The sequence below is a fragment of the Microcaecilia unicolor genome, chromosome 1, assembly GCF_901765095.1.
Source record: "Microcaecilia unicolor chromosome 1, aMicUni1.1, whole genome shotgun sequence".
Classification (NCBI taxonomy): Eukaryota; Metazoa; Chordata; class Amphibia; order Gymnophiona; family Siphonopidae; genus Microcaecilia; species Microcaecilia unicolor.
Window position 1 is genome coordinate 735,713,110 of NC_044031.1, and position 27,015 is coordinate 735,740,124.

Genomic DNA, 27,015 nt, shown 5'->3' on the forward strand with positions numbered 1-27,015 from the left:
TTAAATAATGAAATAATAATGTAAACAAATTATAATCAAACTAGAAAGTTTTAAAATGTTTTAAATACATTTTTTTAACATTTAAAATGTGTTTTAAAAAAAAGCATTCTTAGTTTCTTTGAAAATTGGATGTATTTCTAGTTTGATTATTTAGGGGGTCTTTTATCAAACTGCACCAGCTGTTGCCATGCAGCAATGCCGACACAGCCCATGGGCTAAGTCAGCATTACCGCACTGGCAGCTGCTAGCGTGGCTTAATAAAAAGGGGGGGTATTTGTTTAAATTATTATTTCGTTATTTAAATTGTTTAAATAATTATTTTATTGTTTGAATATGTATTTTTATTTAGAATGTATAAGTTTATGATTACGTTATTATGTAATATTTTTAGACTCCTGATGCAGGCCATATAGGCCGAAACACGAGCCAAGTCGTGTCTCGGTGAAGATTTTAATAAAGAACCTTTTCGACACTTTTTGATATGATGTCTTTTTGGTCTCCTCCACTGTTTTATGCTGGTAGATATTCAAAAATTTTAACTGGCCAGAAATGGTTGCTGACTGGTTAAGTCACTTGTTTGGGGCTAGCCACTAATTTTCAGCGGCATTTAATCAGTTATCAAGCTAGCGGTTAGTGCCTAAGTGAAAGCTGGCTATTTTGGGGGCATTCAGGGGCAGAGTCAGCACTTGGCTGGTTAAGTGCTGGCCTAGTTTAGAGCATAAATGGGACCACAAAGAACACAGTCCTATCTTTTTGCGGCAACCCATGGCCAGCTAAGTTCTGAATATGTGCAATGTGCTAGCAGGCACAGCATAAACCAAATATTCAATGCCGAAGCCCAGACATGGCCCGACATTGAATATCCAGGAATATCACCAGCAGCAGTCAGCAAAATGCTCGCCATCGCTGGCTGAATGTCGACCCCGTAATCTTTATTTCATTTTTCCTACTGGATCCAGCTAATCCTTAGACAGCCTGAATATTGTGCTCCCAAAATGATAAGAGTGCAATGTTATGACATTAGCAGAACTATATGACTATTATTCATGATGATAGGTATTGACTGATGCCACCTCTAGGCATTGATTGCTCCAGTGCTATACAGCCTCCTAGTGGACCTCCATGCCTTTCCTTCCCATGGCCCACCCAAATGTCTTTCTCCTGATGCCTTTCCCTCTAGCCATGGACTTCCTTGTTAGGGGTGCAATCATCAAAGAAGTTGTAGGGACTAAACCTGTACTCACAAGCTCACCAGGATTATGGGGCTGCCAGGGACAGGAAATTAGAAGCCTACCATAAATCGTGATCCCACAGACACAGTTCTACCAGACCTGTGTGTATAGCCAAGCTTGACTGTTATTGAGGCTAGTGGTTAGAGCACAGGTGTTGACATCCAGAGGTGCCTGGTTCCAATCCCACTGCTGCTCCTTGTAACCTTCACCAAGTCACTGAACAAGCTTAGATTGTGAACCCTCCATGGATGGAGAAATACCCAATATACCTGAATGGAGCTACTGCTGAAAAAGGTGTGAACAAATCTAAATCGAGTTTTTACAGGCAGTTGTAGAGATCCTGGATCTCTCAGCTCATTAACTACCTTGCATTATTTTTTTTTTCTAACAGGGAGCTTCAGTTATTCGCATGTTGGATTCATTCTTGACAGAGCCTGTATTTAAACAAGGATTACATGTAAGTGTCTACAATTAGCAATGTAAAACCTCTCAGCAGTGCTTTGAGAACAGAAGGTGTCAAGGCAGCATTATACCCAAGATTTAAATAACTAAACATCATAATATGTAGAAATATTCATCTGAGAACTTTCCATAATAAATATTATATTATAGTAATAATGCTTGATTTTTACAGCGTTTGAACTGAATGCCAGGTCAAGCTTCCACTGTCATCACGGTATCCACATTTTTACAGTATCTGGTTTGTATTTTGTTAAGATTGCCAGAGTACTTAAAATTCGGGATTTTTTTGAATTGAAATATTCATTTGGCCATCTCTTCGGTGGAAGCTATAGGGGCAATTCTATAATTGGGCACCATCAGTTAGGTACAGTAAAGGGGTGTCCTGAGTGCCAATGCTATAACGGCATCTGTGCATACAGATTATAGAATACTAGCATAAGCCCAAAGATGTGCACACAACATTAGGTACACTGACATGCCAGGTCAATGACACTCAGCCACTGCATAACTTACAAAACTCTGTTACTTGTGAATCATCATATCTAGGAAAGTCAGAGACATGACCCAACACGTACCGTTTTTCGGCACACCTGCCTGCATCAGGAGTCCAATCCTCTGTCCATAATGCTCAATGTTCTGATGAGTCAAACACCCAAGAAAGATTAAAAGCAGATAAGATACAATTGGTTAGATAAGATGCAACAAGCGCTTTCTGTAATCCACGCTCATCAAATCTTATCTAACCAATTGTATCTTATCTGCTTTTAATCTTTCTTGGGTGTTTGACTCATCAGAAGATTGAGCATTATAGACAGAGGACTGGTCACTCTTGATGCGGCACACGTTCCATGTCGGGTCATGCCTCTTACTTTCCTAGGTATCAGTGGCGTAGCCACAGGTGAGCCTAGGTGGGCCAGGGCCCACCCACTTAGGGCTCAGGCCCACCCAACAGTAGCACACGTTTAGTAGTAGCTGGTGGGGATCCCAAGCTCCGCCAGCTGAAGGCTTCCCCCTGATGGTAATGAAAATGCTACTTTCCATGATACCGGCACCTGCACATGCTCAGTTTTCAGCGCATGCCTGCTGCAGACTGCCAAGGTGGAAAGAAGCGTTTTCCCGCCAGCTGAGATATTTTTTTGGTGTTGGAGGGAGGGGGAGAACACTTGGTGCCTACCCACTTCTTGCATAAGCCCACCCAAAATCTGTTGTCTGGCTACGCCCCTGCTAGGTATGATGGTTCACCAGAAGCTACTATCTTGAAGACTAGTAACAGAATTTTGTAAGTTATGCGGTGACTGACTGTCATTGACCTGGCATAAGTGAGTGCACCTAAAGTTATGTGCACATCTTTGGGCTTCTGCTAGTAATCTATAAAAGCATCTGTGGTTTGCACTGCAGTAAACATTATGGACTTTTAATATTAGGATTCCACTGCAGTAAACATTATGGACTTTTCATATTTGGATTCCTTGGACTTTTTTCCTTATCTTTGTGACTTTTTGTATGTACTCCATACCCGTAAAGAGTCTTTTCTCCTCCTTTACATTTATCGAACCATCATGCCTCTCATGTCATTAGATTTCTTACAGCCCTTCTAGAACACTCAGATCTGCCCAGTAAAATCAGCTTATAGTCCATAGTTATTGTATGGTAATTCACGAACACACCAGAAACTCAATTGTTTTTTGTCCAAGGACCTTGGCTATGGATCCCTGAGATTACAACCCTCATCATCTAAATTCAAAGCTGATCTTAAAACATATCTACTTGCCGATGCTTCCTTTTAGTGTCTAAGATTGGTAAAAACAAAAAACTATATGGCCTGACCTTCTCCAATTGTAAGTATCAACTACTAAAAAACATGTACTGAGGAGAAAATCCCTAGAAATACTTGCAGTTAACAACCAGGTGGAGTCTCATATCACTTGGCACGGATATTCATATCACTCCCCTGGTGACTCTATCAACGTGCATAGGTTTAATCATCGACTAAAAACCACCTCCACCCTAATGTTGTAATTGCAATGATAATAACTTAAATTCTCACACTATCATGTGCAAATATATAAATGTACGGAAAGACACTTAGCTTAAGAAGCACGTATACTCCACAATTCAGACTGGCGTGTGTAGAAGCCCCGACAGTGCCTGTTTCGCTATGCTTCTTCTGGGGGAAACTCACACCATTTAGCTGTATTGTGTCTGAACGCAGCTTCTTGGCTGTCACACGCCAGTCTGAATTGTGGAATATACGTTCTCCTGCACATGATAGTGTGAGAATTTAAGTTATTATCATTGCAATTACAACATTAGGGTGGAGGTGGTTTTTAGTCGATGATTAAACCTATGCACGTTGATAGAGTCACCAGGGGAGTGATATGAATATCCGTGCCAAGTGATATGAGACTCCACCTGGTTGTTAACTGCAAGTATTTCTAGGGATTTTCTCCTCAGTACATGTTCTTTTAGTGTCCAGCAGCACAGAAAGGAGTGGGAAATAGACCAGGCAAACCAGAAGTAAACGAGGAAACTTAAAACGATGAAAAACAGTTTATTGATGAAGACTTGACACAGTAACGTGTTTCAGCTGTTAGCCTGCTTCAGGATCTACGGATTGCTCACAAAAAGGTCTTTTTAAAGATCACATTTCTTCTCATTGTATCATCGTTCTTTGACCAATAGATGTCTTTACATATTTTACATAAAGACTCCTGAAGCAGGCTAACAGCTGAAACACGGTACAGTGTCAAGTCGATAATGGAAACCGAGGGTGCCCATCTCAAAAATGAACAACTCCAAGGTATTTGGTCGCGGGAGGGGCCAGGATTCATAGTGCACTGGTCCCCCTCACATGCCAGGACACCAACTGGGCACCCTAGGGGGCACTGCAGTGGACTTCACAAATTGCTCACAGGTACATAGCTCCCTTACCTTGGGTGCTGAGCCCCCCAAAACCCACTCCCCACAACTACCATAGCCCTAAGGGGTGAAGGGGGACATCTACATGTAGGTACAGTGGGATTCGGGTGGGTTTTGAAGGGCTCACGTTTTCCACCACAAGTGTAACAGGTAGGGGGGGAATGGGCCTGGGTCCGTCTGCCTGAAGTCCACTGCACCCACTAAAACTGCTCCAGGTACCTGCATACTGCTGTCATGGACCGGAGTATGACATTTGAGGTTGGCATAGAGGCTGGCAAAAAAAGTTTGTACATTTTTTTTTGAGGGTGGGAGGGGGTTAGTGACCACTGGGGTAGTCAGGGGAGGTCATCCCTGATTCCCTCTGGTGGTCATCAGGTCCGTTCGGGCACTTTTTTGGGACTTGGATCTGAAAAAAAAGGGACCAAATAAAGCGGACCAAATTCTCACCAGGCCTGGCCTTCTTTTTTCCATTATCGGCCGAGGATGGCCAAACTCTCCTCTGCCGATAAACACGGTCCGGCCAAGCCTTCGTTACGCCTCCGACATGCCCCTTTAAACTTTGGCCACTCCTGCGACGAACTGCAGTTGGGGGCGCCCAAAATCGGCTTTCAATTATACCGATTTGGGCGCTGCCGGGAAAAGGGCAGCCATCTCCCGATTTGTGTCGGAAGATGGCCGCCCTTCTCTTTCGAAAATAAGCTGGCTGGTCTATTTCACACTCCTTTCTGTGCTGTTGATTTCGTCATGGGATCTTGGTGTTCCTCCGCCCCAATGGACCCTCACTGTTCCTTTAGTATCCCTCATGCTTTTTAGGACACCTGGTCCAGGGCAGGCACTCATCTTTGCAGAGTTTCCCCTCCTTTTTTTATGTCTCCCACCTGCTCTCCTATCATTATTGTAGTTCTACTCCCTTCCCCACACTTGTTATATCACTTCTGGAACTAGTCATTTTTGTGTAGAAACTTTATCTAGATTGTAAACCACCCTCAAGGCTGCCATAGGGTGTGGTAGTAAGTTCTAAATAAACTTGGAAACTTGGATAAGTGAGTGTGCTTAAGTGCTACCCATCACACACGCAGCTTACAGTATTCTGTAAGTAACATGTGTAACATGAAGACACACCCATGTTCCGCCCATGCACTGCCCACATGTACACCCCCTTGCAGAGCTTTCGCACTATTTTAGACAGTAATGGATAGTAAGTGCCAGTGATCTTGACACTACCCTTCATATGGTGTTGTGTAACTCTAGATGCACAGTTATAGAATTCCCTGCTTATTCCTAATAGTTAGGGCAGTTTTCAAAGGGGTAAGAGTGGGTAAAATAATGATTATATTATTGTTACCAGCAGGCTTGTTCCTAGAAAGAAAGGTGATGGCACTCAGATGCAGGGCCATCCTTGGGACAAAGGGAAGTGGGATTGTAGTGACCACTCAGTAGCCTGCCATCTACAGCCAGCTCCACAGTCTATGCAAAGGCAACACTGCAAATATTACACCGGCCCTTAGAACACCACAACTCCTCCAACTAGTAAAAGAAAATAAGTGGACTGCTACTTATTCTGTCACAAAAACTGCATGCTAGTACAATGCCTCGACTCATACAGAACATATATTTCCCTTCACCTAATATAGGATAATGGACCATAATTAGAGGGAAAACATGCAAATTCTCAAATGGAAACTCTGAGAAGTTAGACTCAAAAGTATCTAGAAAAGAGACATAGAGGGGCATAATCGAAAAGGGCGCCCAAGTTTTCCTGAGGGCGTCCTCGCAGGATGTCCCCGCGAAGGGGAGGGGAAGCCTGTATTATCGAAACAAGATGGGCGGCCATCTTTCATTTCGATAATACAGTCGGGGACGCCCAAATCTCAACATTTAGGTTGACCTTAGAGATGGTCGTCGTTAGAGATGGTCATCCCCGGTTTTCGGCGATAATGGAAACCGAGGACGCCCATCTCAGAAATGACCAACTGCAAGCCCTTTGGTCATGGGAGGAACCAGCATTCGTAGTGCACTGGTCCCCCTCACATGCCAGGACACCAACCGGGCACCCTGCAGTGGATTTCAGAAATTGCTCCCAGGTGCATAGCTCCCTTACCTTGGGTGCTGAGCCCCCCAAAACCCACTACCCACAACTGTACAACACTACCATAGCCCTTACGGGTGAAGGGGGGCACCTACATGTAGGTTTCTGGTGGGTTTTGGAGGGTTCACATTTACTACCACAAGTGTAACAGGTAGGGGGCGATGGTCCTGGGTCCGCCTGCTTGAAGTGCCCTGCACCCACTAAAACTGCTCCAAGGACCTGCATACTGCTGTCATGGAGCTGGGTATGACACTTGAGGCTGGCATAGAGGCTGACAAAAAATATTTTTAAAGGTTTTTTTTTAGGGTGGGAGGGGGTTAGTGACCACAGGGGGAGTAAAGGGAGGTCATCCCCGATTCCCTCCGGTGGTCATCTGGTCATTTTGGGCACCTTTTTGAGGCTTGGTCGCAAGAAAAATGGACCAAGTAAAGTCAGCCAAGTGCTCGTCAGGGACGCCCTTCTTTTTTCCATTATCGGCCGAGGATGATCATGTGTTAAGCACGCCCCAGTCCCGCCTTTGCTATGCTTCCGACACGCCCCCATGAACTTTGGTCGTCCCCGCGACAGAAAGCAGTTGGGGACGCCTAAAATCGGCTTTCGATTATGCCGATTTGGGCGACCCTGGGAGAAGGACGCCCATCTCCCGATTTGTGTTGAAAGATGGGCGCCCTTCTCTTTCGAAAATAAGCCTGATATTTCTTTATCTACCTTCCTCTGCCTCTCCTCCCCAGCTACTTCCCTGTCATTCATCCCCTTCTGGCATCTATTCCCTTTATTCTATCTTTTACCTCCTACACAGCTTCCCATTACCCCTCATGTACCTCCTCCCTAGCTCCATTTCTCCTCTTCACAGATCTGTCCTTTTTCTCTGTTTCTCACTCCTTCTAAAGCCCTATCCCTTTATATTGCCTGAGTTTCTTCTGGGCTCTTCCTGGTCTGTCATACAATCACTCTACCTCTCCCCACTAATCTCATCTCCACGACTCCACCCCATGCTCAAACCTACTACTAGTACTACTACTTATTTCTATGGCACTACAATGAGGCATATTTTCAAAGCACTTAGCCTCCCAAAGTTCCATAGAAACCTATGGAACTTAGCCTCCCAAAGTGCTTTGAAAATATGCCTCTATATGTACTAATCAGTAAGTCCTTGATATCAACATTCCTGAGTCCCAATCAAATCCCCACGATTGTACTCCCATTCTTTTTTCTGTTATCCTTCTTTTTCTTTCTATTTAATAGTTCTCTCTCCTTCTTTGTCTCTTTTATTCAGAATTATTTACTACTACTACTACTATTTAACATTTCTAAAGCGCTACCAGGGTTACGCAATAAAGTGCAGTCAATCAAATTGGGGGCAGTCTAGATTTCTTGGATAGAGGTACAATGGTTAGATGCCGAAAGCGATATTGAAGAGGTGGGCTTTGAGCAAGGATTTGAAGATGGGCAGGGAGGGGGCTTGGCATATGGGCTCAGGGAGTTTATTCCAAGCATAGGGAGAGGCGAGGCTGAAAGGGCGGAGTCTGGAGTTGGCGGTGGTGGAGAAGGGTACTGAGAGGAGGGATTTGTCCTCTGAGCAGAGGTTATGGGTAGGAGCGTAAAGGGAGATGAGGGTAGAGAGGTAGCAAGGGGATGCAGATTGAGTGCATTTGTAGGTTAGTAGGAGAAGCTTGAACTGTATGCGGTACCTGATTATTATTATTTGTTGCATTTGTATCCCACATTTTCCCACCTATTTGCAGGCTCAATGTGGCTTACATAGTACATTGGTGGCGGACGCCACTTCTGGTATGAGAAATACAGAGTGGTAATTGATTCAAAGTACATGAGTTATAGAGTGAATTAAGTGGTTAAGATGAGAATTTAAGTGTCATGGTTTGGTAGCAAGTTTCGTTGTGTTGCATGATTCGGGTGTTTAGGTTGGATCATTATGGTACGCCTTCTTGAATAAATTGGTCTTTAGTGATTTCCAAAAGATTGTTATGTCATGTATTGGTTTCAGGCCATTTGGTAATGCATTCCATAGCTGTGTGCTTATATAGGAGAAGCTGGTTGCATATGTTGATTTATATTTTAGTCCTTTGCAGCTTGGGTAGTGGAGGTTTAGGCATGTGCGTGCTGAAGTTTTTGTGTTTCTGGTTGATAGATCTACTAGGTCTGTCATGTAGGTCGGAGTCTCGCCGTGGATAATTTTGTGGACCAGGGTGCAGATTTTATCCTTTTATCTCGTCGCACCTTATGCTTGGAATAGACTTCCTGAGCTATTACGTCAAGCTCCATCCCTGGCCGCCTTCAAATCCGGGCTAAAGGCCTACCTGTTTGATGCTGCTTTTAATTCCTAACTTGTCACCTACTCGTAACCTTATCTTGTCTCCTCTCTTCAATAGTCCCTTTCCCCTGTATGTCCTATCTGTCTGTCCTACCCTTATCCCTGATTTGTCCTCTCTGTCCTGATTTAGATTGTAAGCTTTTTTGAGCAGGGACTGTCTTCATGTTCAATTGTGATTTGTAGTAGTAGTAGTAGATTTTGAATGCAATCTTTTCTTTGATTGGGAGCCAGTGTAGTTTTTCACGTAGAGGTTTAGTGCTTTCACATTTCGTTTTTCCAAATATGAGTCTGGCTGTGATGTTTTGGGCTGTTTGAAGTTTCCTCTTAATTTGTTCTTTGCGTCCGGCGTAGATTGCGTTACAGTAATCTAGGTGACTTAGCACCATTGATTGTACCAATCTTCGGAATATTTTAATACATTCTCCTCCTTATTTCTGTCTTCTTCTCCATGATCTTCTCTTCCTAATCTTCAAAGACCTTTCCCCCCTTTTTCCTATATTCTCTCCTTCATTCTTCATCTCCATCATCTCCAGCCCAGCCCCTCCAATGTACGGTTGCATTTCACCCATCATAGGTCCTTTAGCCATCCAGTCGATCCTTAGTCTTCTCTCTCTTTTCTTCCATCCTCACTATTATACTGTGTATTCTCACCTCTCCCCCACATTCTCAGTTATATGTCTCAGAAGCATAGCCACATCAAAATAGGTGCCGGCACCATCGGAAGACCATTTGGGGGAGTAGCCACTCCCCTGGAGACCCACCTAGCTATGCCTCTGATACCTCCTCCTCCTCTTCTGTCCTTCTCCTCCTGTCTCCTGTCTCCCTTCCCTATAAATGCCCTCCCTTCCTCTACCCCTCAGCCTTCATGAATAGCTCGCAACCTTCATGAACAGTGCACAGCCTTCATGAATAGTACACACAGAGGGGCATAATCGAATGGTGCCGGCCATCTCCGAGAATGATGCCGCGAAGGGGCGGAGCCAACCGTATTTTCGAAAAAGATGGCCAGCCATCTTTTTTTTCCGATAATACGGTTGGGGTCGGCCAAATGTCAGAGATGGCCGGGTTTGAGATGGCCGGCATTGGTTTTTGCCGATAATGGAAACCGAAGCTGGCCATCTCAAACCTGGCCAAATCCAAGGCATTTGGTCGTGGGAGGGGCCAGGATTCGTAGTACACTGGTCCCCCTCACATGCCAGGACACCAACCAGGCACCCTAGGGGGCACTTTTAAAAAGTAAAAAAAAAATTAAAATAGCTCCCAGGTGCATAGCTCCCTTCCCTTGTGTGCTGAGTCCGCCAACCCCCCCCAAAACCCACTCCCCACAACTATACACCACTACCATAGCCCTAAGGGGTGAAGGGGGGCACCTACATGTGGGTACAGTGGGTTTTGGGTGGGTTATGAAGGGCTCCCATTTTCCACCAGAAGTGTAACAGGAAGGGGGGATGGGCCTGGGTCTCCCTGCCTGAAGTCCACTGAACCCACTAAAACTGCTCCAGGGACCTGTATACTGCTGTCATGGACCTGAGTATGACATTTGAGGCTGGCATAGAGGCTGGCAAAAAAAGTTTTTAAAGTTCTTTTTTTTTGGTGGGAGGGGGTTAGTGACCACTGGGGGAGTCAGGGGAGGTCATCCCCAATCCCCTCTGGTGGTCATCTGGTCATTTAGGGCACTTTTTGGGGACTTGGACCTGAAAAAAAGGGACCAAGTGAAGCCGGCGACGTGCTCATCAAGGCCGGCTTTCTTTTTTCCATTATCGGGCGAAGCCAGCCATCTCAATGCACGCCCCCGTCCCACCCCCATCCTGCCTTCGCTACCGTGCCGACACGCCCCCTTGAATTTTCGCCGGCCCCGCAACGGAACGCAGTTGAAGCCGGCCAAAATCGGCTTTCGATTATACCGATTTGGCCGGATTTAGGAGATCGCCAGCCATCTCCCGATTTGTGTCGGAAGATGGCCGGTGATCTCCTTTGAAAATAAGCTGGATTGTGTACACTCTTCAAGAACAGTGCAGACCCTTCAAGAATACTGCACACCCTTCATAAATAGTGCAGAGCCTTCATAAACAGTGCGCAGCTTTCATGAACAGTGCGCAGCCTTCATGAATACTACAAACTCTTCATGAGTGCTGCACGCCCTTCATAAATAGTGTGCTGCCTTTTGAAAAAGTGCGCGGTCCTTCAGAAAAAAATCATGCATTCTTGACGACATTGCTCCATAACGACATAATGAAAAAACAATTCCTAGAAATAACATGGGAAACAACATGACACAAACATTTTCTGCCAGCACCATTTCTACTGCTTCACTGCTAAGTTATCAAGCTGCTAATTTGATATGCACAATCATTTCATATAACTTTTCTCGTTAAGCCATTAAGTTGTTAATTTTATGTGCATTGTACCTCATTCTATTCAAAGACAGTGATATATTTCTGCTTATGAAAATGATGGTTTGATTCATACTCTAGGCTAGAGTACTAATGCATGCATTAAGCTGTTCATGTGCACAATGTTACTTCAGGACCTAATTACTAATAATACACATTAACAGAGTTAGCATCTGTTAAACTATACAGTGCAGGTTCACAACACTAGCCCTCTGTCTGCTATAAGCCAAAGTGCAAAACTCCTTGGTATATTGCAGTGGGAAGGCAGAGAGGCAGAATGCCAGCAGTGGAGAAAATAACAGATAGTAACAAACCTGATTAAAAAAAACCCATAACATTATAATTGTAAACCATGTTTGTTCTGAAATAATAACTGGTGATTTTCTCTTTTTTAATTTCACAGACCTACCTCACTGACTTTGCATATGGCAACACGATTTACAATAACTTATGGACTCACTTGCAAACGGTACATGACCTCATTGCTGTTCTACCTATCTTTATGGTTCTCCGTTTGGTGGTTTGGTTGCAGGTGCATCAGTTAGAGGAAGCAGCTATTGTCTATATATATATATATATATATATATATATATATATATATATATATATATATATATGAATATGAATAAATAAGTTACTTCTGAGTACAGGGACCAGTGGTTTCCAGCTAACCCCAATTTTGTCGTGTACAGTAACTTCTCTGAAACTGTTTTCCTCTTCCAGAAATCCTTGACCAAAAAGCTGCACTCTTCAAAATTTTGCCAGCAAACTGACCTGCCAGCTTTTTGATTTGATTTGATTTACTACTACTACTATTTAGCATTTCTATAGCGCTACAAGCCATACGCAGCGCTGCACAAACATAGAAGAAAGACAGTCCCTGCTCAAAGAGCTTACAATCTAATAGACAAAAAACAAATAAAGTAAGTAAATCAAATCAATTAATGTGAACGGGAAGGAAGAGAGGAGGGTAGGTGGAGGCGAGTGGTTACAAGTGGTTACGAGTCAAAAGCAATGTTAAAGAGGTGGGCTTTCAGTCTAGATTTAAAGGTGGCCAAGGATGGGGCAAGACGTAGGGGCTCAGGAAGTTTGTTCTAGGCGTAGGGTGCAGCGAGACAGAAGGCGCGAAGTCTGGAGTTGGCAGTAGTGGAGAAGGGAACAGATAAGAAGGATTTATCCATGGAGCGGAGTGCACGGGAAAGGGTGTAGGGAAGGACGAGTGTGGAGAGATACTGGGGAGCAGCAGAGTGAGTACATTTATAGGTTAGTAGACTTACTATACTGCCGTTTCTACACCGGTCGGTAGAGCAGGGATCGTCGGATCTAAAGATGGGTTTTAAAGTATGGGGCAGCCAATGGCAGTCTTCCATGAAGAGGGGACTTGACTTGCTCTCAATAGTCAGGCTATGGTTGATGATTTAAAACAGCTGTGGAAGAAGGTTGAGCATAGAGATCTTTAGCCAGGAAGAAGGGAAAGGATCCAAGGAAAAGAATGCTGACCTTAATGTTTTGAAGGACTCTAAAGTTTGGAGTTGAAAAGTTGACCAGTTTGGAGATGTTCCAGTATCGATGGTTGTGGAATGTGGACTAACACCTACTGTGCTCAAAGCCAGCTCCAGAGAAGAAAATGAAAGAAAGGTGCTCAGCAAATCTAGATCTTAGATGAGAAAAATTGGGCTAAGGCCTGAGACGCTGGTTGACTATCTACAGAGGCCTAATGTTTGCCTATAAATAGTATATAATTCTTTGACAACATTGGAAGATTTCTTCAACCTATTTAAAAAATAAGATCATTTAGCTTTCTTAAACTGAAAATTATAATCCCTATGCAACATTTTGCAATTTTGTAAATCCACTGGATATTTGGATTTCTGCCATCTTCTCCCTGCACCATGGTAATAGACACAAACCAGGATGGAACTATGACTTATGTTCAGTTGCAGAGCCATGGAAGAATTATAGTGGAGCCACTTGGTCAAGGACTTCAGAGAGCATAGTATGATAAATCTGAGTTTGGTATTCTAGTGACTGAGTAGCAAAATCTGAGGGAACTATAAAAGTTGGGAAGGACATATTCGTAGGGTTAATAGAGCTGTCTAGACCAATACCGGGAGTTTCTTACAGGGGTAGAAAAAAGTGGTAGTGAAAAGTCAAAGTGTATTGCAAGGTGGTCAGACCAAGGGAGCAATGTGGTCAAGAAATTAGTTGGGACAATAGAGGAGTTGGCAAGAATAAGAACCAGATCTAACGTATGTCTCGCTGAATGTGTGGGAAAAGTTATTCATTGCATCAGATTAAGACCTGACAGCAAGGAAAGAAAAGAGTTCACCATAGGGTGGTGCGGTAATCTACATGAATATTAAAATCACACAGAATTAATAGATTTGGATAAAGAACCATAGCCTCTGCTATGGCCTGGCAGCATAAATCCTACTGCAAGGCTATAAGGGATGAGGGAAGTAAAATACTAAAAGAAAAAGTGGAGAAGGTACATTAATCTTGAGAACTTGTAGTTCTGGGTAACCAAAAGGTGATGACACCTCAGTTAACATGAGATCAGAGGAATAGATTCCACCTGCCTTGGAAGATCTTGAAACACAAACGGCATCATACCCAGAGTTTGCATGCTTTGTTTTCACCCCCCATCCTTGCATGATTATAGTACAATGAGATTGAAGTTTATAAACTGCATCACTGTATGATAGTTATATGATTGTGATCCAAAAAAGCTAACAGGATGCTAGAAATTATTAGGAAAGAGATGGTAAACAGGCAGCTCCTTGTGACTCTGGGCAAGTCACTTAACCCTCCATTGCCCCATGTAAGCCGCATTGAGCCTGCCATGAGTGGGAAAGCGCAGGGTACAAATATAACAAAAATCAAATAGATACTATTGGAGATTCTATATGGAATGTTGCTACTGTTGGAGATTCTACATGGAATGTTGCTATTCCACTAGCAACATTCCATGTAGAAGGCTGCGCAGGCTTCTGTTTCTGTGAGTCTGACGTCCTGCACGTACGTGCAGGACGTCAGACTCACAGAAGCAGAAGCCTGCGCGGCCACATTGGTGATCTGCAAGAGCCGACTTCTACATGGAATGTTGCTACTATTGGAGATTCTACATGGAATGTTGCTATTCCACTAGCAACATTCCATGTAGAAGGCTGCGCAGGCTTCTGTTTCTGTGAGTATGACGTCCTGCACGTACGTGCAGGACGTCAGACTCACAGAAGCAGAAGCCTGCGCGGCCACATTGGTGATCTGCAAGAGCCGACTTCTACATGGAATGTTGCTACTATTGGAGATTCTACATGGAATGTTGCTATTCCACTAGCAACATTCCATGTAGAAGGCTGCGCAGGCTTCTGTTTCTGTGAGTCTGACGTCCTGCACGTACGTGCAGGACGTCAGACTCACAGAAGCAGAAGCCTGCGCGGCCACATTGGTGATCTGCAAGGGCCGACTTCTACATGGAATGCTGCAACATTCCATGTAGAATCTCAAATAGTAGCAACAGTGGAGGAGATGCCTAGTGGTTAGGGTGGGGGACTTTGGTCCTGGGGAACTGAGGAACTGAGTTTGATTCCCACTTCAGGCACAGGCAGCTCCTTGTGACTCTGGGCAAGTCACTTAACTCTCCATTGCCCCGTGTAAGCCGCATTGAGCCTGCCATGAATGGGAAAGCGCAGGGTACAAATGTAACAAAAAAATAAATAAGATTGAGAATACTATAATGCATCTGTATCGCTATATGGTGTAACTTCAACTTGAGTATTGCATTCAGTTCTGGTCGCCGTATCTCAAAAAAGGTAAAGTGGAATTAGAAAAGGTTCAAAGAAGAGCAACCAAAATGATAACGGAGATGGAACTCTTCTCATATCAGGAAAGACTAAAGAGGTTAGGGCTCTTCAGCTTGGAAAAGAGACGGCTGAAGGGATATATGATTGAGGTCTACAAATTCCTGAGTGGTGTAGAATGAATAGAAGTGAATCAATTTTTTACTCTTTCAAAAAAATACACAGACATGGGGACACTCAATGAAGTTACATGGAAATACTTTTAAAACAAATAGGAAGAAATAATTTTTTACTCAACAAATAGTTAAACTCTGGAACTCTTTGTCAGAGGATGTGGTAACAGCGGTTAGCATATCTGGGTTTAAGAAAGGTTTAGACAAGTTCCTGGAGGAAAGCCCATAATCTGCTATTGAGACAGACATGGGGAAGCCACTGTTTGCCCTGGGATTGGTATCATAGAATGTTGCTACCATTTGGGTTTCTGCCAGGTACTTGTAACCTGGATTGGTCACTGTTGGAAGCAGGATACTGGGCTAGATGGACCATTGGTCTTACCCAGTATGGCTAATCTTATGCTTTTACGGTAAACTTTCTTACACACGTGAAAGAATGACTGTTAGAAAATTGCACAATATTATACACTAGTAAAAAAGGCCCGTTTCTGACACAAATGAAACGGGCGCTAGCAAGGTTTTCCTTGGAGTGTGTATGTTTGGGAGAGTGTATGTGAGAGTGACTGTTTGAGAGTCAGAGTGAAAGTGTGAGTGTGTGAGAGAGAGAGTGAGTCTGGGTGTGAGTGTGTTTGTGAGAGAGTGTGTGTGTGAGAATGAGAGTGTGTGCAAGTGTGTATGTGAGACACAGTGTGAGAGAGAGTGTGTGTATGAGACCAAGCGAGTGTGTGAGTGACTGTGTGGCACATAGAGAGTGAATGTGATACAGTGTGAGACAGAGTGTGTGAGAGTGAGAGTCAGAAAGACATTGTATATGAGAGAGAGAGTGTGAGCCGTGCCCTCCCAATCCATGGCCATCTGTCCCCTGCTCCCTCCATTCATCCTTTTCCAGCAATTCCCCTCTCTCCCTGAGCCCTGCCCTCCCAATCCATGGCCATCCATGTTTCTCTGTCACCTGCCCCCTCCATTCATCCCTATCCAGCATTTCCCCTCTCTGCCTGAGGCCTGCCCTGCAATCCATATCCATCCATGCCCATCTGACCCCTCCATTCATCCCTATCCAGCAATTCCCCTCTCCCTGAGTCCTGCTCTTCCAATCCATGCCCATCCATGCTCCTCTGTCACCTGGCCCCTCCATTTTTCCCTATCCAGCATTTCCCCTCTCTGCCTGAGGCCTGCCCTGCAATCCATATCCATCCATGCCCATCTGTCCCCTCCATTCATCCCTATCCAGCAATTCCCCTCTCCCTGAGTCCTGCCCTTCCAATCCATGCTCATCCATGCTCCTCTGTCACCTGGCCCCTCCATTCATCCCTATCCAGCATTTCCCCTCTCTGCCTGAGGCCTGTCCTGCAATCCATATCCATCCATGCCCATCTGTCCCCTCCATTCATCCCTATCCAGCAATTCCCCTCTCCCTGAGTCCTGCCCTTCCAATCCATGCCCATCCATGCTCCTCTGTCACCTGGCCCCTCCATTTTTCTCTATCCAGCATTTTCCCTCTCTGCCTGAGGCCTGCCCTGCAATCCATATCCATCCATGACCATCTGTCCCCTCCATTCATCCCTATCCAGCAATTTCCCTCTCCCTGAGTCCTGCCCTTCCAATCCATGCTCATCTGTCACCTGGCCCCTCCATTTTTCCCTATCCAGCAATTGCCCTCTCTACCTGAGGCCTGCCCTGCAATCCATATCCATCCATGCCCATCTGTCCCCTCTATTCATCCCTATCCAGCAATTTCCCTCTCTCCCTTAGTCCTGCCCTCCCAATCCATGCCCATCCATGCTCCTCTGTCCCCTGGCCCCTTCATTCATCCATTTCCAGTAATTCCCCTCTCTCCCTGAGCCCTGCCCTCCCATTCCATGCCCATCCATGCTCCTCTGTCCCCTGCTGCCTCCATTCATCCTTTTCCAGCAAGTCCCCTCTCTCCCTTCCATGACCCCCCCCCCTCGCATCCATGCTCCTCTCTCTCCCATGTCCCAGCCTGGCCCGCCCTCTTCTCCCCCCCCCCCCTTCGCATCCATGCATCCCTTTTTTTTTTCTTTTTCGTTTTAACTTTACCTCCGTGGCGGTTCGTGCAGCGAAGCGTCAGGGAAGGAGGCGGCGCTCCCGACGTCTTGCTTTCCCTTCGCTGTCTCCCGCCTTCTTTTGAAGGCGGAACACAGCGAAGGGAAGGCTAGACGTCGGGAGCGCCGCCTCCTTCCCTGACGCTTCGCTTCCGGATTTGTTTGGTTTGAGGCGAGGGCGGGGCAAAGACGGCTGGCTGGCTTGAAGGCTTCACACCACGAATCCGCGAACCCTTCAGCCTGGGAGTGACGTCAGATGGCTTCAAGGCTTCAAGGCTTCAAGGCTTCAGGCTTCAGGCTTCAAGGCTTCAGGCTTCAAGGCTTCACAGAACGTTGTCCTCAGAACGGTCCCCTCTCTCCCTTCCATGCCCCCCCCCCCCTCGCATCCATGCTCCTCTCTCTCCCATGTCCCAGCCTGGCCCGCCCTCTTCTCCCCACCCCCCCTTCGCATCCATGCATCCCTTTTTTTTTTTCTTTTTCGTTTTAACTTTACCTCCGTGGCGGTTTGTGCAGCGAAGCGTCAGGGAAGGAGGCGGCGCTCCCGACGTCTTGCTTTCCCTTCGCTGTCTCCCGCCTTCTTTTGAAGGCGGAACACAGCGAAGGGAAGGCTAGACGTCGGGAGCGCCGCCTCCTTCCCTGACGCTTCGCTTCCGGATTTGTTTGGTTTGAGGCGAGGGCGGGGCAAAGACGGCTGGCTGGCTTGAAGGCTTCACACCACGAATCCGCGAACCCTTCAGCCTGGGAGTGACGTCAGATGGCTTCAAGGCTTCAAGGCTTCAAGGCTTCAGGCTTCAGGCTTCAAGGCTTCAGGCTTCAAGGCTTCACAGAACGTTGTCCTCAGAACGTTGAGGGTGCGTTTTATTATATTAGATGTGTAAAAAAGCAGGCACACTGCAAGACAGAGCCTTGTTTTATATAATTTGGCATTTCTTAGAGCATAGCTTGGCAGAATTGTATTGTACATGCCATGGGTGGGAAAGCGCGGGGTACAAATGTAGCAAAAAAAATAAATAAATAAAGCACCCTTTCACACCTTCTTTGGAGCAGGGGTGAATTTGTGTAAGAGGATCTGTGTGCTGGTAGGGGTCACTGGGAAAGCCTGTTGTATGAAGACACACAATCCTAAAATAGATGCCTTTCTGGGACTTTTCACACAGGCACCCTGATATGAAATAAGACTCCACATGTATCAATTATTTTATTTATTTGTTACATTTGTATCCACCAAGGTAACAAAGAACTTTGGGAACAACACCGCTAGATTATACGAAATAACAGTCAGCAAAAATAGCGGGTAGTAATCGTAAGTTGTGAGATAGATGAATCAATAACGGAGGGGAAGAAGACCTCAGACCTGTGACAATTTTTGATCAATAAGATCACATCAGTATAGTCACCTCCGTATAATCACTGGTCTTCTACCGACCTCCTCCCTGGGTGTTTAATTTGTGCGCTTCAAACATTTATAATTACTATCCTGCTTATAATCGAACGAGAAAAACGCCCAAGTTCCGACCTAAATCGGGAGATGGACGTTTATCTCACAAAAACGAATAACGCGGTATAATCGAAAGCCGAACTTGGACGTTTTCAACTGCACTCCATCGCGGAAGCGTACAAAGTTGACGGGGGCGTGTCGGAGGCGTGGTGAAGGCGGGACTGGGGCATGATTATCACCCGAACAGAGATGGGCGCCTTTCGCCGATAATGGAAAAAAAGTATGCGTTTGTAGCTAGAATTTAGGGCACTTTTCCTGGACCCTGTTTTTTCACGAATAAGGCCCCAAAAAGTGCCCTAAATGACCAGATGACCACCGGAGGGAATCGGGGATGACCTTCCCTGACTCCCCCAGTGGTCACTAACCCCCTCCCACCACAAAAAATGATGTTTCACAACTTTTTATTTTCACCCTCAAATGTCATACCCACCTCCCTGGCAGCAGTATGCAGGTCCCTGGAGCAGTTGTTAGGGGGTGCAGTGGACTTCAGGCAGGTGGACCCAGGCCCATCCCCCCCCTACCTGTTACAATTGTGCTGCTTAATGCTTAGTCGTCCAACCCCCCCAAACCCACTGTACCCACATGTAGGTGCTCCCCTTCACCCCTTAGGGCTATAGTAATGGTGTAGACTTGTGGGCAGTGGGTTTTGAGGGGGATTTGGGGGTCTCAACACACAAGGGAAGGGTGCTATGCACCTGGGAGCTCTTTTACCTTTTTTTTTGTTTTTGTAAAAGTGCCCCCTAGGGTGCCCGGTTGGTGTCCTGGCATGTGAGGGGGGACCAGTGCACTACGACTCCTGGCCCCTCCCACGAACAAATGCCTTGGATTTATTCGTTTTTGAGCTGGGCGCTTTCATTTTCCATTATCCCTGAAAAACAAAAACGCCCAGCTCACAAATTGTCGAATAAAACATGGACGTCTATTTTTTTCGAAAATACGGTTCGGTCCGCCCCTTCACGGACCTGTTCTTGGAGATAAACGCCCATGGAGATAGACGTTTTCGTTCGATTATGCCCCTCCACATATCACAGCTAAAATATAAACCTTAATCAAGCAGCAATAAGCTAAGTAGCTGTGGTTCATATTTTGGCTGTGATTTATAGTGTTTATAAATGTTTGAAGCGCACGAATTAAACACCCAGGGAGGAGGTCGGTAGAAGACCAGTGATTATACGGAGGTGACTACATTGATGTGATCTTATTGATCAAAAATTGTCACAGGTCTGAGGTCTTCTTCCCCTCCGTTATTGATTCATCTATCTCACAACTTACGATTACTACCCGCTATTTTTGCTGACTGTTATTACATTTGTATCCCACATTTTCCCTTCTATTTGCAGGCTCAATGTGGCTTACATATTACTGTAGCGGCGTTCGCTGGTTCCGGTCTGACCAAATACATTAGTGTGCACAAGTACAAGGTGTGATTGTGGTAGAATACGGTTCATACACGTTAGCTAAACGGTGCCTGCTAACTTCTTCCTCCCTTATAGGCAGTGGATAAATTAAACATCAGCCTACCCCAACCTGTAAAGGAAATCATGGATAGGTGGACCCTGCAAATGGGTTTCCCTGTGGTAACAGTGGATACAACCAGTGGCAAAATCATGCAGAAACATTTCCTTCTTGATCCTAACGCTACTGTTGACCGCCCATCAGAATTTAAGTAAGTGTAGGATGTGAACCTATGTTTGCTTTTAGTGTGAAGTGGGGAGGGGGGGGGGGGATAAGATTAAGTCTGCAGCAGTGTGTGTTTAAAAAACGCTGGCTACTATGGGTTGTTCTATACCTGGGTATTAAATGCCAGGCCATACCCAGATGCCTGTGCTAACTGTTCAAGTATTCAGCAGCCACCAAAAGCTATCCGGGTACCACCAATTCGCAGCACCAGTACCCAAATAGCTATCCAGGCCAATAAGGAAGCTATCGTGCTGACCTAAGTTGTCCGGTACTCAGTTAACTTCCTGCTTCCCCTTGGCTCTGTCCTGATACTTTACTGTCTGATAGCGCCAAGGTAGTGAGACTGGATTTCCAGTGGCACTATTCTGGTAAGTGCTGCTAAAAATCCAGTGATAACCCCAGCGAGTCCTGCTGAATATCAGGCTCTATATGTATGTTTTGCATGGCATAACATGTTGCCATACAGATCGTCAGCAATACTGTTCTGTCATGAAAGCCTTATGGGGGTAATTCCTAACCTATGCTAAGGGAATAACATACGATATTTGCTTCTTAATGTGCCTTAAATGGCAAAATCATGTACTATTTGTGACCCTGGGCATGTCACTTAACCAGGGGTGTGCTGGTAAATTTTTAACAACAGGCTCTTTCTCCGGACGTAGCCAGCTCTGCAGTTGGAAGGGCTAGGGGTGGCCGGGGTGGGGGGGGGGGGGGAGCAACACTTGCCCCTCTCTCCTCCCTCCCTTTGTGCGGGCTCGCTAGGCATACCTTTGCTGGCAGCCAATAAATGGACTGCCACCACTCCCAACGTCTTGCTCTGAGCAGCATGCTGAAACTTCTCACACATGCTGGAGAAGTCCCAGCCTGCTGCTCAGAGCTGGAAACAAGGAGCGGGGAGCAGCAGCAGTCTATTTACTTGGCTGGCAGGGCTCAGCATCCCCACCAGCAAAGTAAAACAGAATTCAGCAGGGGGCCCAAACCCACATTTTGGGAGCCAGTTGTTAATGTAGCCATGGAGGGCCCTACTTTAGCAACCGGCTCCCAAAATTCTTAAAAACTTAACAACCGGCTCTTGCGAGCCTGTGAGAGCCTGCTCCAGCACACCACTGCACTTAACCCTCCATTGCCCCAGGTACAAAATAAGCACCTGTGTATAATATGTAAACCGCTTTGATTGTAATCAAAGACGTGAGTATATCAAGTCCCACTCTCCTTCTATGGAGCACAATAGAGCAGCTTGAAAGGTTGATTAAATTATTCATATATTGTAGAAGTTCCTAACCCATAGTATGGAATTAGCACAAGTTACTGACTCCCATGGTGCTACTTAGTAACTAGCCGTCTATGCACCAATTGAAGCAAGAACATGCGTGGAATAAACATAAAGGAATCCTGTTCAGAAGGAATGGATCCTCAGAAGCTTAGCCGAGATTGGGTGATGGGAGGCGGGGCTGGTGGTTGAGAGGCGGGGCTAGTGCTGGGCAGACTTCTACGGTCTGTGCCCTGAAAATGGCAGATACAAATCAAGGTCAGGTATACACAAAAAGTAGCACATATGAGTTTATCTTGTTGGGCAGACTCATAATCCCGGCCAAATCGGTATTATCGAAAGCCAATTTTGGCTGGCCCCAACTGCTGTTTTGTCGTGGCGCCGGCCAACCTTCAAGGGGGCGTGTTGGTAGGGTAGTGAAGGCGGGACGAGAGGCGGGGCAGGGGCGTTGGTACGAGATGGCCGGCTTCACCTTATAATGGAAAAAAAGAGGCCGGCTCGAGCGAGCATTTCACCAGCCGGACTTGGTCCATTTATTTTTAGGACCAAGTCTGGAAAAAGTGCCCCAACTGACCAGATGACCACTGGAGGGAAGCGGGGATCACCTCCCCTGACTCCCCCAGTGGTCACCAATTCCCTCCCACCCAAAAAAAACAAAATAAAACTTTTTTTTGCCAGCCTTTATGCCAACCTGAAATGTCAAACCCAGCTCCTTGATAGCAGCAGTATGCAGGTCCCTGGAGCAGTTTTTAGTGGGTGCAGTGCACTTCAGGCAGGTGGACCCAGGCCCATCCCCCCCTACCTGTTACACTTGTGGTGGTTAATGTTGAGCCCTCCAAAACCCCCCAAAACCCACTGTACCCACATGTAGATGCCCCCCTTCACCCCTTAGGGCTATGGTAATGGTGTAGACTTGTGGGCAGTGGGTTTTGGGGGGGGGGATTTGGGGGGCTCAGCACACAAGGGAAGGGTGCTATGCACCGGAAGCTAATTTTGGATTTTTTAAAAGATTTTTTAAGTGCTCCCTAGGGTGCCCGGTTGGTGTCCTGGCATGTCAAGGGGGCCAATGCACTACAAATGCTGGCTCCTCCCACGGCCAAATGCCTTGCATTTTGCTGGGTTTGAGATGGCTGGGTCCGGTTTCCATTATGGCTGAAAATCGGAGCCGGCCACCTCATCTAAACCCGGTGATCCGCCGGCGATCCTGTTCCAAAACTGGCAAGTGATTTGGCCAACGCCAAGCATATTTTGAAAATACGCTTGGCTCCGCCCGCTTACAGCGCCGGCCCCGAAGATGGCCGGCCATCGATTTGGCCGGTGCCGTTCGATTATACCCCTCCACGTTACTATGTAAGAGGTTTAATGGGCTGATGATCAGAAGCAAACGCAGGCGCTAGAGGCTATTAGCGCCATACTAGTGCCTTCGTTTGCTACCGCCCCATGATTAGAGCCTCTGAGAGTGTGAAACAATATGCTCGTGGGCTCTGAACGCAATTAGCATGCAATTGCATGCAAAGCTGGGCTCTTAGCTCAAGTAGCATGCAAATGCATGATATACATATTCCTCCCCAATCATCAGTGTGCAGCACGTCAAACAATCCCTCGCTGTCCGCAGCAAACCCTAATGCCAGCTCAGAGCTGGTGTTAGGGTTTGCAGACCATTGGAGAGGAATGGTGAGCCCTATCCAGCATGCATTTGCATGCTAGCAGGCCTCCCATTCCTCCCAATACAGACCTCCCCCACAGGAGCAGGAACTCTGACTCCCCCCACCACCTCGAGCCAGCGACATGAGAGCTGGAGGTCCGGATCCCCTGGACCTTCAGCACCCTGTGAACTTGTGTCGGGTTGGGGCATCGGGGGGACTGGAGGCCTGCCAGACCTCCAGCCCAGTGTTGCTGGTTTGGGGTGGGAGTTCAGTGGGGGCACTAGGCCACCAGGGCATGCTCAGGCACAATCCTCCCACACTTTAGCCTATGATCAGAGATAATAGTAGGCATAAATTTGCATGCTATTATCTCTGATCATAGGGGCAGTAAAGCCCCATGCTGTTCCTGTGCTATTTTTAGAGCACTGTTTGGAACAGCGCAGGGCTTTCGATCATCTGGGCATAAATGAAATAATATATCATAATGGTGGTTATGTTAGAAGCATCTTCACAAGTGCTTAGCAGCATTTACACTTCATACATGTGTAAATGGCGATTTCAGAAAGCCGTTATTTACATGTGAACATCCACATCATACAGAGATTTCAACAGGGCGTGGCTTAGGCGAGCCAAAAATCTACATATATAGGAATTCAATTTCCCCACTGAATTTTGCACCAGCTCAGAGGCTCACACAGATTCATAAAAGTGCATGTTTTGGCCAGGGCTTTACACAAGGGATTAAGGGATTCATGCTCCTTAATACCACATTGTTTGTTTCTGCCTTCAAAATTTAAAAAAAAAAAATTAAATTGTGCCCTCACTTCTTTATTGGCAGCATTTATATGTGTAGTTGTCACCCAGTCAAAGAATTCAATGAGATTCGTTTGGCACGATTTCCCTTTGGTGAAACCATGTTGTCTCGGATCTTGCAACTTATTGGCTTCCAGGAAATTCACTATCCTTTCCTTCATATGAGTTTGTCTTGGGCAGACTGGATGGACCATGCAGGTCTTTTTCTGCCGTCATCTACTATGTTACTGTGTTACTGTGTAACTGCATGTGGAGGCGGTGCCACTTACGAGTGAAAGTTGCAAAATCTCCACTTCTATATGAAAGGGCCAACTGTCAGGCTTTAGTACATGATACACTAACAAAAATCATGAAAAACAACCTCCAACAGAAGAAAAATAACAAAACACAAATTCATTGCATGTACCTACTTAACAACTTATTTCTGACTGGTTGTTAATGTCAGGGGTAGTTAGCATACATCATCCCCCAAATTCTATAAATGACGCTCAAAATTGCATATGCAAATTTTGGCACCTGCCCAAGTTGTGCACACAATTTAATTGAATAAAGAGCCAATTAGTGCCAAAATTGGGCATTAATAATTATTGGTGTGTGCATCTTGTTAAGTGGTATTTTATAAAGATGTGCATGTAAATATTTTAGTGTGCATCTGAAAAGGGGGTGTGGCCACAGGAGGGGCATGGGCGGGTCAGGGGCATTCACTAAAGATATGCGCATTATTATAGAATTCGGGGGATTCGTCCCTACTTTAGGCCTGAAGATTTATACCAGATTTCAATTAGTGTTAATCCCAAACGTGGCAGTGTTAAGTTCTATTCTGCAGTGGCGTAGCTATGTGGGGCCAGGGGGCCTGGGCCCCTGTAGATTTGGCCCTGGACCCCCCTGTCGACGACCCTCTCGACCCCCCTTCCTGCCACCAACCCTCCCCCACCGTTGTCGCCATCTGCTACCTTTGCTGGCGGGGGACCCCAACCCCCGCCAGCTGAGGTCCTCTTCTTCCGGCGCAAGGCTTCGTTCTGTTTCTGTGACAGGACGTCAAACTCACAGAAACAGAACAAAGCCTTGCGCTGGAAGAAGAGGACCTCAGCTGGCGGGGGTTGGGGTCCCCGCCATCAAAGGTAGGCGATGGCGGGGAAGGGCTGGTGGAGGGAGGGGGGTCGAGAGGGTCGTCGGTGGGGGGGGGGTCAAAGTTGTTGGTGGCGGCGGTGCCAGGGGGGTTGTCGGCGCCGGGGGGGGGGGGGCTAAAATGTGCCCCCTCACCTCGGGCTCTGGACCTCCCTCCCGCTGAAGTCTGGCTACGCCCCTGCTATTCTGTAAACGGCACCCAGCTCAGATTGCCATTTATAGAATAGGGATCAGAGCTCATTTTCTTGGGCACCCAAATTTGGGCATCAATTACTGAATCCAGTCCGACGTGTTTAATGATTCATCAACAGAGATGGCAGTGTCAGACTCTACTAACGAATATTGCTGATAGTAAAATTGTTTTTATACTAACGTAATGAAAGAATTTTCTAACTTTTATAGTTATATATGGACCATTCCAATCTCATGGATGAAAAATGGAATCGAAGGACCTGATTATTACTGGCTGCAAAAAACTGAAGGTATCTGCTGCTTTTTAGTTGAAAACAAATATATAAAATGTCATTATCATCTAGAGCGTTATCGCTGAAACACCTCACAGAACAATGTCTACCCAGGGTCATGATGATGTGTACTTTTCTGGTAGAGCATATACAGGGGTGGCGTATGGGCAAAACATGGGCAGAGTTTGCCAGTAGATACGTAGATTGTGTAATATGTTAATCTAAGAGCATAAGAACATAAGTGCTGCCATACTGGGACAGACTGAAAGAGTAGCCATACTGGGTCAGACCAATGGTTCATCTAGCCCAGTATCCTGTTTTCCAAACAGTGGCCAAGCCAGGTCACAAGTACCTGGCAGAAGCCCAAATCGTGACAACACTCCATACTACAAATCCCAGGGCAAACAGTTGCTTCCCATGTCCCCTTTTCCTCCAGGAATTTGTCCAAACATTTTTTAAACTCAGATACGCTAACTGCTGTTACAGCATCCTCTGGCAAAGAGTTCCAGAGCTTAACTATTCATTGAATGAAAAAATATTTCCTCCTATTTGTTTTAAAATTATTTCCATGTAACTTCCTCGAATGTCTCATCAAGCCCAGCATCCTGTTTTCAAGAGTGGCCAATCCAGGTTACAAGTACCTGGCAGGATCCCAATACATTTTATGCTGCTTATCCTAGAAATACCGTCAAATCCAATCGGCGTAAATCTACTCAACTTTTCTTAAATGCAAAACCAAAAAAAAGTTGATTTTTAAATTTAAAATTTTTTTTATTATTAATTAATAATAGAAGACAGAACAGATCCTCATAAAGGAGGACTTAACCAATTAGGAAGGTTGGGGGCAGTCTATGATTAAAACTGTCACTAAGAAGGGGCACACCTTGTGGGTGACAAGATATTAACCCCAGTGACTATATGAGACTTGCCCTAAACAATTCATCTGAAATTTTAAGGGGCTTTTGCCTGAAAATCTACTTTTTTTGGTTTTGTATCCTAGAAATAAGCAGTGGATTTTCCCAAGTCCTTCTTAATAATGGCTTATGGACTTTT

The 27,015-nt window shown here is 45.8% G+C and overlaps 1 protein-coding gene across 2 annotated transcripts in view; it reads left to right on the forward strand.

The window, feature by feature from the left end:
- The window catches only part of LOC115459872 (aminopeptidase Ey-like), a 327,255-nt gene that overhangs the window by 34,630 nt on the left and 265,610 nt on the right, over positions 1 to 27,015 (forward strand). The window contains exons 8-11 of one of the 2 annotated variants that reach the window (XM_030189684.1): positions 1,624 to 1,689; positions 11,831 to 11,896; positions 20,455 to 20,627; positions 25,901 to 25,980. The exons of the other annotated variant lie outside the window; for it this stretch is intronic. Coding sequence (XP_030045544.1) covers positions 1,624 to 1,689; positions 11,831 to 11,896; positions 20,455 to 20,627; positions 25,901 to 25,980 — 385 coding nt within the window. The remainder of the gene's footprint in view (positions 1 to 1,623; positions 1,690 to 11,830; positions 11,897 to 20,454; positions 20,628 to 25,900; positions 25,981 to 27,015) is intronic. 2 annotated transcript variants of the gene reach the window in all.